Source organism: Mucor mucedo (assembly GCF_025094135.1).
Source record: "Mucor mucedo strain NRRL 3635 chromosome Unknown EV154scaffold_46, whole genome shotgun sequence".
NCBI lineage: Eukaryota > Fungi > Mucoromycota > Mucoromycetes > Mucorales > Mucoraceae > Mucor > Mucor mucedo.
Genome location: NW_026252330.1, coordinates 208864 through 223047, shown reverse-complemented (window position 1 = coordinate 223047; position 14184 = coordinate 208864). Strand labels below are relative to the sequence as shown.

At 34.9% G+C, this 14184-nt stretch overlaps 2 protein-coding genes across 2 annotated transcripts; both read right to left on the bottom strand.

The window, feature by feature from the left end:
- Positions 1 to 518: 518 nt before the first annotated feature.
- On the bottom strand, positions 519 to 1684 carry EV154DRAFT_563644 (uncharacterized protein; the record flags this gene model as incomplete). Its single annotated transcript, XM_051605799.1, has 3 exons — positions 519 to 707; positions 1421 to 1531; positions 1592 to 1684. 3 exons carry the CDS (start codon positions 1682 to 1684, stop codon positions 519 to 521), a joined length of 393 nt encoding a protein of 130 aa, XP_051457566.1.
- Positions 1685 to 12812: 11128 nt separating this feature from the next.
- Positions 12813 to 13723, bottom strand: EV154DRAFT_563642 (uncharacterized protein; the record flags this gene model as incomplete). Its single annotated transcript, XM_051605798.1, has 2 exons — positions 12813 to 13175; positions 13271 to 13723. The coding sequence occupies 2 exons, from the start codon at positions 13721 to 13723 to the stop codon at positions 12813 to 12815; spliced, it is 816 nt and encodes a 271-aa protein (XP_051457565.1).
- Between the last annotated feature and the right edge of the window lie 461 nt (positions 13724 to 14184).

Sequence of the window (14184 nt, the reverse complement as noted above, 5' to 3'; positions counted from 1 at the left end):
GTGTTTCTAGTAACATTTTTGCATTTGTAACAATTTGTAACACTGTGTATATCTCGTCGAGATCGGAGTTTAGAACAAAAAGTGCGGGCTTAATATTGTTCTCCATGTCAAGTTACGTCATAATATTGAAAATCCGGTGTTTCTAGTAACATTTTTGCATTTGTAACAATTTGTAACACTGTGTATATCTCGTCGAGATCGGAGTTTAGAACAAAAAGTGCGGGCTTAATATTTTTCTCCATGTCCAGTTGCATCATAATATTGAAAATCCGCTGTTTCTAGTCACTTTTTTGCAAATGTTACAAATTGTTACACTGGGTATATCTCGTCGGGATCGGAGTTTAGAAGAGAAAGTGCGGGCTTAATATTGTTCTCCATGTCAAGTTACGTCATAATATTGAAAATCCGCTGTTTCTAGTCACTTTTTTGCAAATGTTACAAATTGTTACAAATTGTTACAAATTGTTACAAATTGTTACAAATTTCATACTGAGGGGTTCATTCCTGGGGTACTGTAGTCAGGCAACAGCTTTGTCGTAGGCAACCGCGTTGTCGTGGGCAACAGCGTTGTCGAGGGCAACATCGTTGTCGAGGGCAACATCGTTGTCGAGGGCAACATCGTTGTCGAGGGCAACATCTTTGTCGAAGGCAACTGGGTTGTCGAGGGCAACTTGTTGGCTGGGTAGTTGTTTTGTGTTCTTATTAAACTTTAATTGTCATAGTGTTCATTAATATTCATTGCTCTCAATCTTAGTCATAGTGATCTTTCTTAGTCATGGTGTTTGATCATAGTCATAGTGATTAATTATAGTCATGGTGATCAATCATATTCATAGTGATCAATCTTAGTCATTGTGCTTAATCTTAGTCATGGTGATCAATCATATTCATAGTGATCAATCTTAGTCATTGTGCTTAATCATAGTCATGGTGATAACTGATCTTCATAGTGTTGTATTTGTCGTAGTTAGTCTTTTTGTTGGTATAGAATTCTAGTTGACATAGTTATGTATTCATCATAGTTAACTCGTTGACATAGTTATGTGGTTGTTATAGATATCTGGTAGTCATGGTTATCTTTGTATTCATAGTGATCTGTGTTGTCATATTGATATCATTAGTCATAGTTATCTAGTTGTGATATGTATCAAGTTGTTATAGTTATCTATTTGTTATAGTTATTTCTTAGGAATAGTTATCTGGTAGTCATAGATCTTTCGTAGTTATAGTTTTCTGGTAGTCATAGTTTTTTTTGTTGTTGTCATAGATATGGAGTTGTCATAGATCTCCTGTTGTCCTAGCTTACTTGTTGCCATAGGTATCTTGTTGTCATAGATATGCTGTTTTCTTAGTTATCTTGTTGTCATAGATATGCTGTTTCCTTAGTTATATTGTTGTTATAGATATCTTGTTTTCCTACTGCCTTGGTTGCTTTGTTACGTGTTGTCATAGAAACCTTGGAATCCTTGTAATTTTGTTGTCTTACATATCTGGTTGTCTTACTCGCATTCCTTTCGTCAATACTTGTTATCTTTGATATCATGTTGTATTAACTATCTTGTTGCTCTACGGACTTGGTTGTCTTGCATACCTGGTTGTCTTGCATACTTGGTTGTCTTGCATACTTGGTTGTCTTCGTCACCTTGTTGTCGTACATATGTCGGTGTCTTGCTGTCGTAGTCATATAGTTGTCTTCGTTACTTGCTCACTTGGATACCCTGTTGTTTTAGTTATCTTGTATCTTAGATACATTATCCGCTTAGATTTGTCGTTGCCTTGGATATCTGGCTGTCTAATTTATCTGGTTGTCTTATATTTCTCGTTGTCGTGGATATCATGTTGTCTGAGCGATTTCGTTGCCTTAGACACATTATTGCCTTGGTTATTTCGTTACCTTAGTAACATTGACGTCTTGGACATACTGTTATCCCGTATGTCTTGCTGTCATAGATATCATATTGTCTTCCTGATATGGTTGCCCAAGATATCTCGTCGCCTTAGATATCTTGTTGTCTTAGTTACTTGGTAAATTGAATTGTCTGTCGTCTTGGTAATTACCTTTTTCTTGAATACAAGGGTCTCTTGTCACCTTAATCGACCTGGGTACCTTATCGTATTTGCCTCTTGACGCTTTTAGATTTTATGTTGCTCTCAATATTCTGCTGGTTTTTTTTTTTTTTTGGTCCTTGTCCATTTTCATTCCAAATAACTTATATGGGTTTTTCTCTAAAATCCATAACTACGTATGATATGTAGCATTACAGTTCTCCTTAATTGTGACCTGTAGATACTGACTCCACCACAAGTTATGGTATATCCTTAGTTATAAGTCCGGAATTAGATCCGGTTACACCAAAATTATAGATCCGATAGACGCTAATACTGCACACCCGTTTATGATTTTGGTTTTTCGGAAATTCAATTGTCGGTCCTGGAAATCCTTATACTAATCTTCAACATGGCATAACTTCATGAAAAATGGAGTTAGAAACACAGAACAAAAAAAAGTCGGTGTGCAATATTACCGTTAACGCAATGTCTAAATTTCAAATTAATCGGCGATTAAAAAGTTATTTTTTTATTTTTTAATTGGTACTTAATAATCCAAACAATAATTCCATTAGATGTATGTTTTGGTTTAGTGGTAGATGTCTGTGCTCTACTTATAGCTGTCCTAGGTTCAATTCCCAGCGCGATTGTAGATTTTTTTTTTTTATTTTTTTTGTTTTGCTTGTGTTAGGATTTGGAAGAGTTCAGTGCTGTAACACTGTCCTGATAGTTGTTATAATATTTTAGTATATAAATAAATGTAGAGTAGATACCGATGACATTATTTGATTTAATTATTGATTCTATTTTATAGGTGGGCAGAGGTGATATGAATTATAAGTACGACAATACTTATAGTAATTAATCCAAGATACAAAGTATTTAATTAGGAGATCAAAAGTTGATTTTATTACAAATATAAATTATACTATTCATATATAATTATTATTAAGAGACCGAAAAAGGTACGACATCAGTTAAAACAAGATTTCTTATTTCTATTTTAGCTAACTTAATATAAAGTTCTTTCTTCTTCAAACTGTTCATACCTGAAATATATAAAATATGATTGTAATGTCTCAAAACCATTCCGGTTTTTGTTAAAGCCTTCGCGATTATATTATTTTTCAATATATGCCAAAAAAAATATCAAGAGTCGAATCATAAATTACAAACAATTAAAACTTTGTTAAGGAAGGAAACAAGATAATAGTTTTGAATTGCAGGATGTTATTGTAACCCTAGAAGAGAAACCATAGAGGTAGTTCTAAATATACTTAACACTGGCATTGATATCAATAATTAAAGTGAGGCTTCTCAGGTATGCACATAGTATTAGCAATTTTACTTTTATATTCTACCACTGCTTAATATATAGACACTTTATATCCAGCCTATTGCATATATACTAATTAACAACAAGCAAACCTTGAAATATCATCCATTACCTGATCGATATATTAATGTTTACTTCTAAGCGACTCTCCGATCAGATCTTCCGAAATAAAATATATTTCAATTCTCTTCAATTAATTAAAAGATATCTATTTTTAGTCTCGAATAATTTAACTTCTTATTGATCGAAGCAACTCACCGTTTCTGGACACTAAAGATGTCGATGATTGACTACCAATGATATCATTACACTATATTATTTAGATTAAATACAGGACGACTGTTTTCTGTGCGTTTTCAATCTGCAAAGCGTAGAAGCATTTTCTAAAATTTTGCATTACAATTTAAAAATTATGTAACATGATTTTTAATTAGAGGAGACACTACCGATGTCGTTAATTGTGTTCCTGTTAAACCGATTAACAAGACTTTTATTTATAACCAAACAAAAAGTAAAATTTGAACTACTAATACCTGAACATACCAAAGCGAATGTAGTTAAAATGGACTAGATAACAACTGGTTTGTTGTTTGATAAGAAATAAAAAAAACAAAAGTACCCAAAAATGATGAAAACATTTAAGAACCCACGTAGCGATATGTATCCAAAAAAGAAAGGAATTAAAAAAAAGGGCGAACACGCTTAAAAACGCAGGTAACGATATGTATCTATTTTAGATATCAAAAAGCTAAGGAAACGTTATACGCGGGACAAAAACAATGTCAAAATTCCGAACTAATAGCTTCAGTAAATGAAATTCATTGCTATCAATAGAACGTAGTTGACTCCAATATACTATCAATTAATGATTCAGATGTCGTTATTTTTCCATATTAAAAAGAGTAGAACAGAATTCACGTACATTCATGTGATCAGTTGGCCCGTAATTACGAATTCATACATAGGTCGTGCCATTTCTAAAAGCAATCATTCTTAAATATGAGATAGGCGAGGAAATTGTAGTGGCAATTTTCAAAGTAATATGGCATTAAACGTTCTTTCAGTGATTAAGTTATAATTTAAATGTTACAGTATATCTGAGATATTGACCATACAATAACAAAGGGCAGTCGTAAAACAAATATTACGATATAGCAATTGACAGCCGCTCGTAGTGGCAGTATATAACTTGACTGGCATAAAGGATAGACATTAAAGTACTGACAACTATAATAAAGAAATAATGTATCGTCATAAGCATAAGATGCAATCCGTGATTCATGTAGCAGTGGTATGAAAGAGCCTACGGGGTTTAATAAAGAAGAATAACATCGGCAGGCTCAATTGAATATTTAGTTTGATATGCTATTATACAAGTCAGCATACAATGATACTCTAACAACGACATTCAACTTTTTATTGGCTACAAAACATTGGAAAGAGCAGTCTAAGAAATCAGGAAGTAAAACTAATAGAATCATCCGTATCGTTTTATTATCGTTCGTACGATTGATACATAATAAACGTCTGTCTGGAAGTGAGGAAAATGTGTAGATTTTCTGTGCGAAAATTGCCAAGTTTTAACGGAACTACGTAGCGAAAACGCGATTAACTTTATTATTCTTCTATTCTGATGATGGCATTAAACAGTTTACTTTATTAATTGTGTAGTATGTGTTCAAAAAGCTGTTAGAATATCCTACCATAGAACATAATTCATTGCCATCGCATATTCTGTGTGGCGGTTGATTCAATACTGATTTTTGTAATGTATTTCTGTAGATTAAGAAGTAGTCTAGAAAACGCTCAGACTGATAATATGGTCGGATATAATTGTAGAATCGTAATTGTTTCATGAGAATAAGAGTACGGTGGAGTTTTTCGTATGATTATGACATTCCCTGGATATTATCACATACAAGTCAGTATTAAAACATACATAATCCGGAACGTATTTTAATTCTAAATACGTTACTTTGGCAGCGTATTTCAATCAGTCATAATTTCTTATAGTTTTAGGCACGAAGCAGTGAAACAAAAAAATGTTTCTTTAAGGACATACTAAACCAGTTGTATTTATTTACCTGATTAAATAGTCATGTCCACAGACATTGGAAAACTTGGATTATTAAATTTTGTATCTATCTCGCATGTTCTTTAGCAAAAAAAAAGGTCCTGGTTTTTGCTTACCAAATTGAATTAATTGATATAAAGTAAACACTTATTGAAAGTTTGAAATGTACGCCTTACCAATTCTATTGATCGAATTGTTCTACATCTGTTTTAAAGTTAGATTACCGGGCATTTCGATATAGTATGTCCACGACATCGTAACTGGTAGTAAATCTATAAGCATGAATGATCCTTTTACTAAGTTTTGTCGGCGTTTTAAGACAGTTCTTATACGATCCGCTTCCATCCAGTTCAGCACAGGCTGTTTTGTGAAAATTCAGAACTGACCAAAACTGGCGGACTTTTAAACTGGGAAGAGATTCGTTACCCGCTCGGGTAGATAGAGACAGAAAAATGGTACGGACTACATGTAACAAAATTCTTTGTATCTGTCAAGGAACGGAAAATAGACAAACATAAATATCTGTGACTGTTCTTTCGATTTTAAAAAGGCACAGGGGCCCTGAAATAAAAACTTTCTCTTTTGTTTCATGTAAGTGTTTTTTATAATAATGTTGAATTTTGAGATCAACATTTAAAATAAGTTACTAAATCGCTTTCGCTCCATCTTCTCCAACTATATTCCTCTTTGCAGAACCTATACGACGCTTAAATTTACGACATTTCTCTTCATTTTAAACAATTGACAACAATTCTTCGACATACATGTTTGATCTCAACAACACGCATGCAAAAACGTTTTACAAACAGCAAAGTATTATTCGTTGCTCTTTCGAACAATAAATATGCCACGTACCACAAGAAATACTCGTTCCAACAATGTTGATGATGCTGAAATGCCTTCGCGTGTTACTAGAAGAGCCTATCGTTCCAGAGTTCCAACTGCAGGCGATAGAAATTTGCAAGTAGTAGAAGAGTCGAATAACGAGAATGCCATGCAGTAAGTACTTTATAGAAAATGCTTTATTAAATAAATCAACTAATAGCTTTACCAAACTATTTAGGTATTTAAGACAGATTGGTGCGTTTAACTCTGAAATGAGGTGCGAATATTATCCGTTATGCGACAAGGATATGATTCCTTTCATTCGTACTGACGCCAAGGACCAAATATACTTCTACTGTCCCCGTTCAGTCGTCCACGATTACTACAAGAGAACATGCGCCAAGGGATCCTACTTCTACTGCAGAAAAGTGGAGTTACATATACAATTAGGTGTTATTCGTGATTACTTCCGTGTTCCAGTGCACGTCGATATTCTTTCTGCTCGAGCAATTTCGCAGGGTGCGCTCACAAGTATTTCAAGAGACTGTGCTGTCCTGATGTCAAGTGATTACCGCAGACATGTCTTACAAGAAGACGAGAGCGGTCAACCTACTGTTCTTCTTGGTGATTCCCCTGGCTGTCATCATCTTCAAATTGATGAAAGCAAGTTTGGTAAACGCAAGTATAATCGAGGTAGACGCGTCGATGGCTGCTGGGTTTTTGGTATTGCCGAAGCTATTTCCACTTCCGAGCCTAATAAGTACAAAAGAGGTCGATGCCTATTTTTCACGGTGCCCAATAGAACGCAGTACACCTTACTGCCTATTTTGTATAAGTATTGTCGTCGTGGCTCGGTGATTCGTTCCGATGGTTGGGCCGCCTATAGTAGCTTGCATCCTCAAGATAGTCAAAATGCCTACCAAAACGATACTTATGTTAACGAAGAACAATATGCTACCGGTGACTATTTTTTCAGTCAGCATCAAGTTGTAAATCACTCGATTGGTCACGCGACATATGATCAAGTCCTAGGAAACAATGTTCGAGAGCGTATCAATACGAATTTGATTGAAGGCTGTTGGAAGGACCTGAAGGCCAAAATTCAAAGCCATTACTACAATCCCACGGACTTGCCTGCAAAACTAATGGAATTTCTCTGGCGTCAAAAAAACAAGACCGATGTCATGGCTGGTTTGGAGCGGTGCTTGCGCGAGATAGCAATGAATCTTACCATACCGTCCAGTGAATTAGAAGGCGAGGTCCATGAGCCGTCCATTTTCACTCGTGGTACAGATGGAAACCCACCTGAGGTGCAAGAGTTGATGCGCACAAGAGCAGCTATTCGTGAAGCTCGTTACTTGGCTAGATTCAATAGACGTGCTAGAAATATCCAGGTGGAGGAAGCGAACCATTTGGCAAGAGTAAATCGTGGACGCGCTCTCCTTGGTGAAGTCGACTTGGTGCAAAACGACGTGAGCTCCGATGAAGATTCGTTGATGGATAGTGATGACGATTATGATGGAATAAACGAAGAAGTACATGAACAATCATTTGGTAATTCTAATTGGAGATCACCATCCCCAGTTGTGGTCCATAATATGTCGTCACCCAACATTGTTGATGGTTCACTGAGCCCAGAATTATTGCATGGATTACGCTCACCATCTCTTTCAGCAGATGAAACAGCTGTAGTTGATGAACCTATTTTGCGTTCACCTTCAAATTCACCTGTACCAAATCCCATTGTTCGCCGCAGTGGTACTCGTGGTAATGGTCGTGGAAGAGGCCGTCCTCGTAGCTTAAATACTACAGCTCGTACGCGTGGTCGAAACAGTCGTGTCAATCGTAGATAGATCATTAGATCAGTAATTCTATCAAATTTAATCCCATTTTTTTTGTCTAATGCTTGCTATAATTTTTATACTTGCCGTTATTCTTTTTTTTCCAACTCAATAATTAGATCATTTTTCATACATACATAATAAACTTTAAAAATATTTAGACCCAATCGTTCAAATTCGACTAATTGAAACAAAAAGGTGTATCCGACATTTGTCGACGACAAAGAAATTTTTTATACTTAAACTTTTTTTAAAGAATAAAATTTGGATTTAAGTCAAAAGTATACCCTGTTTTGAAACATAGATTGCGAACGCAATATGTTAGGTGCGGACTTTAAATAACTTTTATCGTAACCGCCAGATGTCGGGCTTTAAATGATATATTGGTTGTGTAACCGGATCTAATTCCGGACTTATAACTAAGGATATACCATAACTTGTGGGGTACCCTAGATACTTTTAGACTTGATAAAAGTTTATGAATGTATCATTTTTTTAGGAATTGCTTGATAACAAGACCTATCTGGCCTTTTGTTCACGTATTGCAGACAATTATGAATATATTTGCACTGCTGCCATGACGTTATAAATTCATTCAGACTTTTAATATTTTTTTTTTTTGTATATATTTATGTAAAACATTTATTTTTGTTTGCCTTTCTTTCTACTAGTGCGCCATGTTTAGACGGTTGGTTCTTAACAGTTATGATGATTAATAGCATGTCATGGGAGAGCGGTTTATCAAGGTCCCATCATATAAACGTCACTAAGAAACTATTATTTTATGATATCATCTTTTTTTTCTTGCTTTCAATAAAGTTTTTAGTCCCACAATGCGTCAATTGGTTTTTTTCTTACATTGCGTGTTGTTTATATACTCTCCATAGTAATCTAAATCCATTTGGCTTCTCCTTCTTTTCCAGATGTGGTCGTAACAAACTAATTTTAGTTCATTTTCGTCTCTTTAATCATTCTGTCTATTCTTTGAGAATATTGAAGGAATAACAATAAATCCCACATAAAAAGACGCTTGGAAATACCAGACGTTCTTCGGCATGTCTCATTTCATTTATACGTCCGATGAAAATCTTATCTCGGTCTCAGTAATTACTCCATATAGAATTTATGACCATTGTATGATGACTGTAAACTCGTTGTACTTAGTATAATGCTTCTCTGGCGTACACTGAAATTATTTCAAAACCCGTTGATGCACAAGATCCTTTGATAGAATATGTATCTTCCACTAATTGTTATATTGGCTTCGTACGTTTGGCACTTTTTTTAATGTTGTTTAATCCTTACTATATTTTCTAGGAAATTGCCCCATCATGTGCTAGAAGGATTAAACAGATCTTTAATTCTGTGGTCACATATCTTTTCTTATATTTCGCACGAGAATATACGACCTTATAGTTTTTACTTGATTATTTTGTCCTTTACTTGATTATTTTTTTGATGGACTTTTTTTAGTTGCTTAAACAGCTTGGGGTGACGTTTTTTGGCGTAGTTAGATTATTACGATGTTTTCATAAGCTTTTTAAGTTCTTTTCAACTTTTAAGAAAGACTTTTCTGTCTTTCCATAAAATATTTTCCTTCTGGCAATCTCTTTCTGATTGATACCACACTTTAGTTTCCCGTCTTCACACTCTTGCAAGAAGTGTATAACATGTTGTTTTAATTACTACTGTTGTTGTGGTCATATAAAAATGTGCTAAAACAATATTTTGTGATATTTTTATTTTCTACTTATTCATGGAGGCATTTAGTTCAATACGGATTCAATTCATTATCTACAGATTCTGCTCGCGGTAAACGTAGTGTTTAATGAAATCTTAAACTACTTCAATCTGCCTTCGATTCTGAGTTTTGTGCAAACGCTCATTACGTACCTGTTGTTTGATTTTTTTTGACATGTCGGTACTTTTTTTTCAGTCATCGATCAATCCTTCTTTTACTTGGTACAAACAGGGGCGAGACACTGCAAAAAAAATTTTGTCATTATCAACCCACTAAGACATTCTTCAAATAAACTGTCAGATATTTTATGTTTCCTGTCCATCGTTACTGCAACTATTGTAAGCTGATCCGAAGATTTTTGTGTTTGGTTAAAATATGCACGGAAATTGTTAAAAAGAGTCATGTTGTTATTCATGCTTTGGGAGTTATTACTTTCTTACGCGTGGTCATTCCATAAATACACTCTAAGTAGATGTTTTGCGTATAAATAATCGCCTTGTCCTTTTGATGATTACTTATTACGGCTAATATTGTACGTGACTTCAATTTACTTAGAAATAAATTCGTAATAAATCGCTACATTTTAGCTATTTATAAATACTAGTTGACATACAAACAGACTCTTGTCCTTTCTACCCTTTTTTAATTGATTTTACGCTCAAACATTATTATTCTAAACCTAACAAATTTTTTCCCATCTCCTTAGAAGGTTCTTTCAATTTTTGAGAAATATTGCTCTTTTTTTGTTCATGTGTCCTTTTTTTTATTTATTTTATAACGTATTGGGTACATTAACAAGTCAGTTTACGTTCTGCCTATCTCGTATGTATTTGACAGAGTCTTTGGAAAGGGACAGAAGTATTTAAATGTGCCAAAAGTTGCTGCTTTGTTAAAAAATTTCATCAACTACTGACTATTCGTGTTTTTTGTAAAATCATTGCTCACTTTGTGTCATTTGCTGATTCATTTCTACATTTAAATTAAAGCTGCCCTACCAAGTACTACCACCGTCACAGATATTCCGCTATCACTTCATATCGTTAATCAAATATTTGTACGCGATTTTTAATTATTAATATAACAATTTTAGACTTACTTCAAAAACAATGACTGTTTGGTGTTCATATATTGTTTCAACATAAGCTAGTAAATTCTAAAACTGTTACAAGTACTGCTTGTTCAAGCATATGGTATAATTAATAGGTATTCTGCAACGTCGACATTTTTTGCTAAAATCTGTCGTTTTCTGGTCAATAATTGTTCTCTGTTCGTAATGTTTGGTAGATAAATACTCTATATAAAGCTAGAACTGTTACAACAGGGCTTATTACTGTGTCCGTCAAAAGTTTAGCGTAGTTGACCCAAGTATTTTTTGGCTTCTATGTCTGACTGTGTCGTGTCTTACCTCCCTTATGGTAGAGACTTTTTTTTAACAATTTAATTAGACAGTCCAGGCTATTGGCATTTTATTAAAACTATTCCTACCCCTTTATAAATTTTTTTTGACTTCTGAGAAATATTTATTGCCTTTATGTGAATTATACTTTTACTAAAGTATCTTTTGGCCGGTAACGGTTACTTGATATTTTGTTCTCATACTTGGTCCATGAGCGTACAAGTTTTTCCTAAAACTGTCTAAATTACGTCAGTCTTTTACAAGTGTCGGAGAAAATATTTTTAGGTTACATGGTCGGGTTTGTATGTATTTAAAAAATTGTCAAGGTAAATATGGTGCCTATTCGGTTGCTGTTTGCCCGATATGCAGTGGAGAGATTTCCTTTATCATGCTGAAACTACTCCAATTATTTATTAGTACTGGTTCTTGGTATAAAATTACCTACCATACCGATTGGTGAAATGTTTAATAACTTACTCCGTACTCGCTAGTATTTAAGAACGTCTTCCCCATTTTCCATCCAAAAAAATATGGAAGTAACGATTTAATTTCAAGTAACTCCTAATTATAGTATATTTTGTACACTGCATGACTTGATACTGTGTAATTTATTCCATTAACTTTATAGTTATCTCGTCAAAACTGATTTTATCATTTTTGTGCGACTTTTGGTTATTTTCGGGTAAAAATGACAAATTTCATTCGGTGAACAACTCAGTTTGTGGAAGCAATTATTCTTCTGTCTGTCCTGTCCGCCTTTCCGCTCTTGACATTCGATGATTGTATATTAATGAGATATAAAAAAAAGCGGACTATTTTACGCAATTTTATAAATATCCTCAAAATAGGGTCATCCACTCGAATATTCCGGTATCAAGCAGATAATTACGCTCCTAATAGTGGGAGATACAATCTCATCCTTCGCCCCAATGTATACCATGCGGCTAATTTAACGCTCAACAACTAAAACTTGTTTATTAATTCCAATAATCTTATATAAAAAAAACCGTCGATGCTCTCAAAGATTAGTGTCGATTATCTTTCGAACCGGATTCTTACATGTTGGTAACCGTATATCTAAAACATGAGTCTAACATTAGACTCTATTCCTCTAATTTAAGACCCATAAAAATTATAAAACGGAATAAACAACTTTTTGCTACAAATATACCATTAGCAAACCACGAAGGCATTCAATATAACTTTATGTAGTTCCGACTTTCATTCAGGGTGCTATGTCTGTCAAGGCTAGGCCTTCAGAGGGAAGAATAGTGTAGAGCGCGTGGTGTATGGTACTAAAATATAAATAAGTCAATGGGATCACCGTTCTTTGAAAAAAGAGTAAAACCATTAAAAAGACCTTGTTGTTTTACTTGGAATAATGTTCTTGCAAGTATCGTTCCTACATTTGTCCGGTGTTGCTAAACGTTTGTAAAAATAGTTTTGCTTCTTCCCTATCTATCTGTAATTTTATTTTGTTTTTATCACTAAAACTCATCGAGTAATCCACCTAGGAAACATACAAAAAATGCGCGGCGGACAGTTTAGAGCTACGTCGAATGGCTGTTGCGTGCTAGTGCGTTTTCACGTAAACTTCGTTCATCCAATCTATAAGTTCCCATCGTGATAATTTTTACGGCTAACACTCCTTTCATTCCAAGCATGCCGTAAAGGCGCATGACGCGTTCACCTCTAATTTTATTCTCATAAAATTTTGCAGCCGAAGCACCATTCGCCACCATTTCCTCCTGCGCATCATGTGCAGAATAGAATCGATGCAAGATATATTCCACAAATGTCATATATTGATACAGGCTCAAAATATTCTTCATCACTTGGCCTGTTTCATTCATGAAATTGATAGTTGCAGCTACTTGGCATAATTGAGCCGTAAATGCTTCCAAGTTTCTTGACTACCTCAATTCATCTAATGCCGCACCAGTACCACTTCTACGCACAACCAAATTGAGTTCGTTGGCTCTATCTTCCAATGTATCCGTATACTCACGGCTATTGTTTTTTCTTCCAAACGCAACATCACTTTGCTACGAAGTTCAGAAAATTCCAAATCTTCCAATTCTCCTGCAATGGTTACTCTGTCTGCTGCTGCTGCTCTTGTTGCTGCCTCCGCAGCGTCCTGCACCTCCTCAACCAATGCAGATGGTCTTGCTGTGGGTGGTCTAGCCACTGTTGTGGATATTTCTTCTGTTGCCGTTGTGGCTGTTGATGCTGTTGTTGCTGCTGCTTGTGCTGCTGCTTGTGCTTGTGCTTGCGCTCGTCCTTCTGTTTTTGTTTCAACGTCAGCTAGCATTCCGGTAGCTGCTGCTACAAACCCAGAATCTTCCTTTGAAGATGTTGCTGTTGTTGTCTCTGATGCTGCCCTTGTTGTGGTTGCTGGTGGTGATCCTTGTCGCAAAACACACCAATCATGTACAGTCAGTCTTCCCACAGACTTATCCATCGTTAGCCAACCAACTCTTCTTTCATTCATACTCTCTACCTCGTTCTAAATCTATTCACACCAAGATATTCTATCCATGTTCGTTCGAGTTTCAGTGCACATATTCATTCTGACTTGTCCAAGGCGCACATTCACTTTGAATCATATATCACAACCTTATAAAGTCATACTTTTAAACAACAAGCGTATGACCTCATGTGTCCTTTATTACGTGTATCATCCTTTGTTTCATCTTTTATCTCCTTGTTCTGCCTATCGAACAGCTTGAATAGTATGGTTAGCTTTGTTTTTATTGCAAACATTGATAAAAAGAGAAAAAGACGAAATAAAGATTAAAAAAAAAAGAAAATGATGGAAATGGTCAAAAATGATTAAAAAGTTGCATTTTTTCCGCACGACAATAAACCACCTCGTTCCCTTTTAAAACTACCAGAATCAACTTTAAACGCTCATTTCGCGCC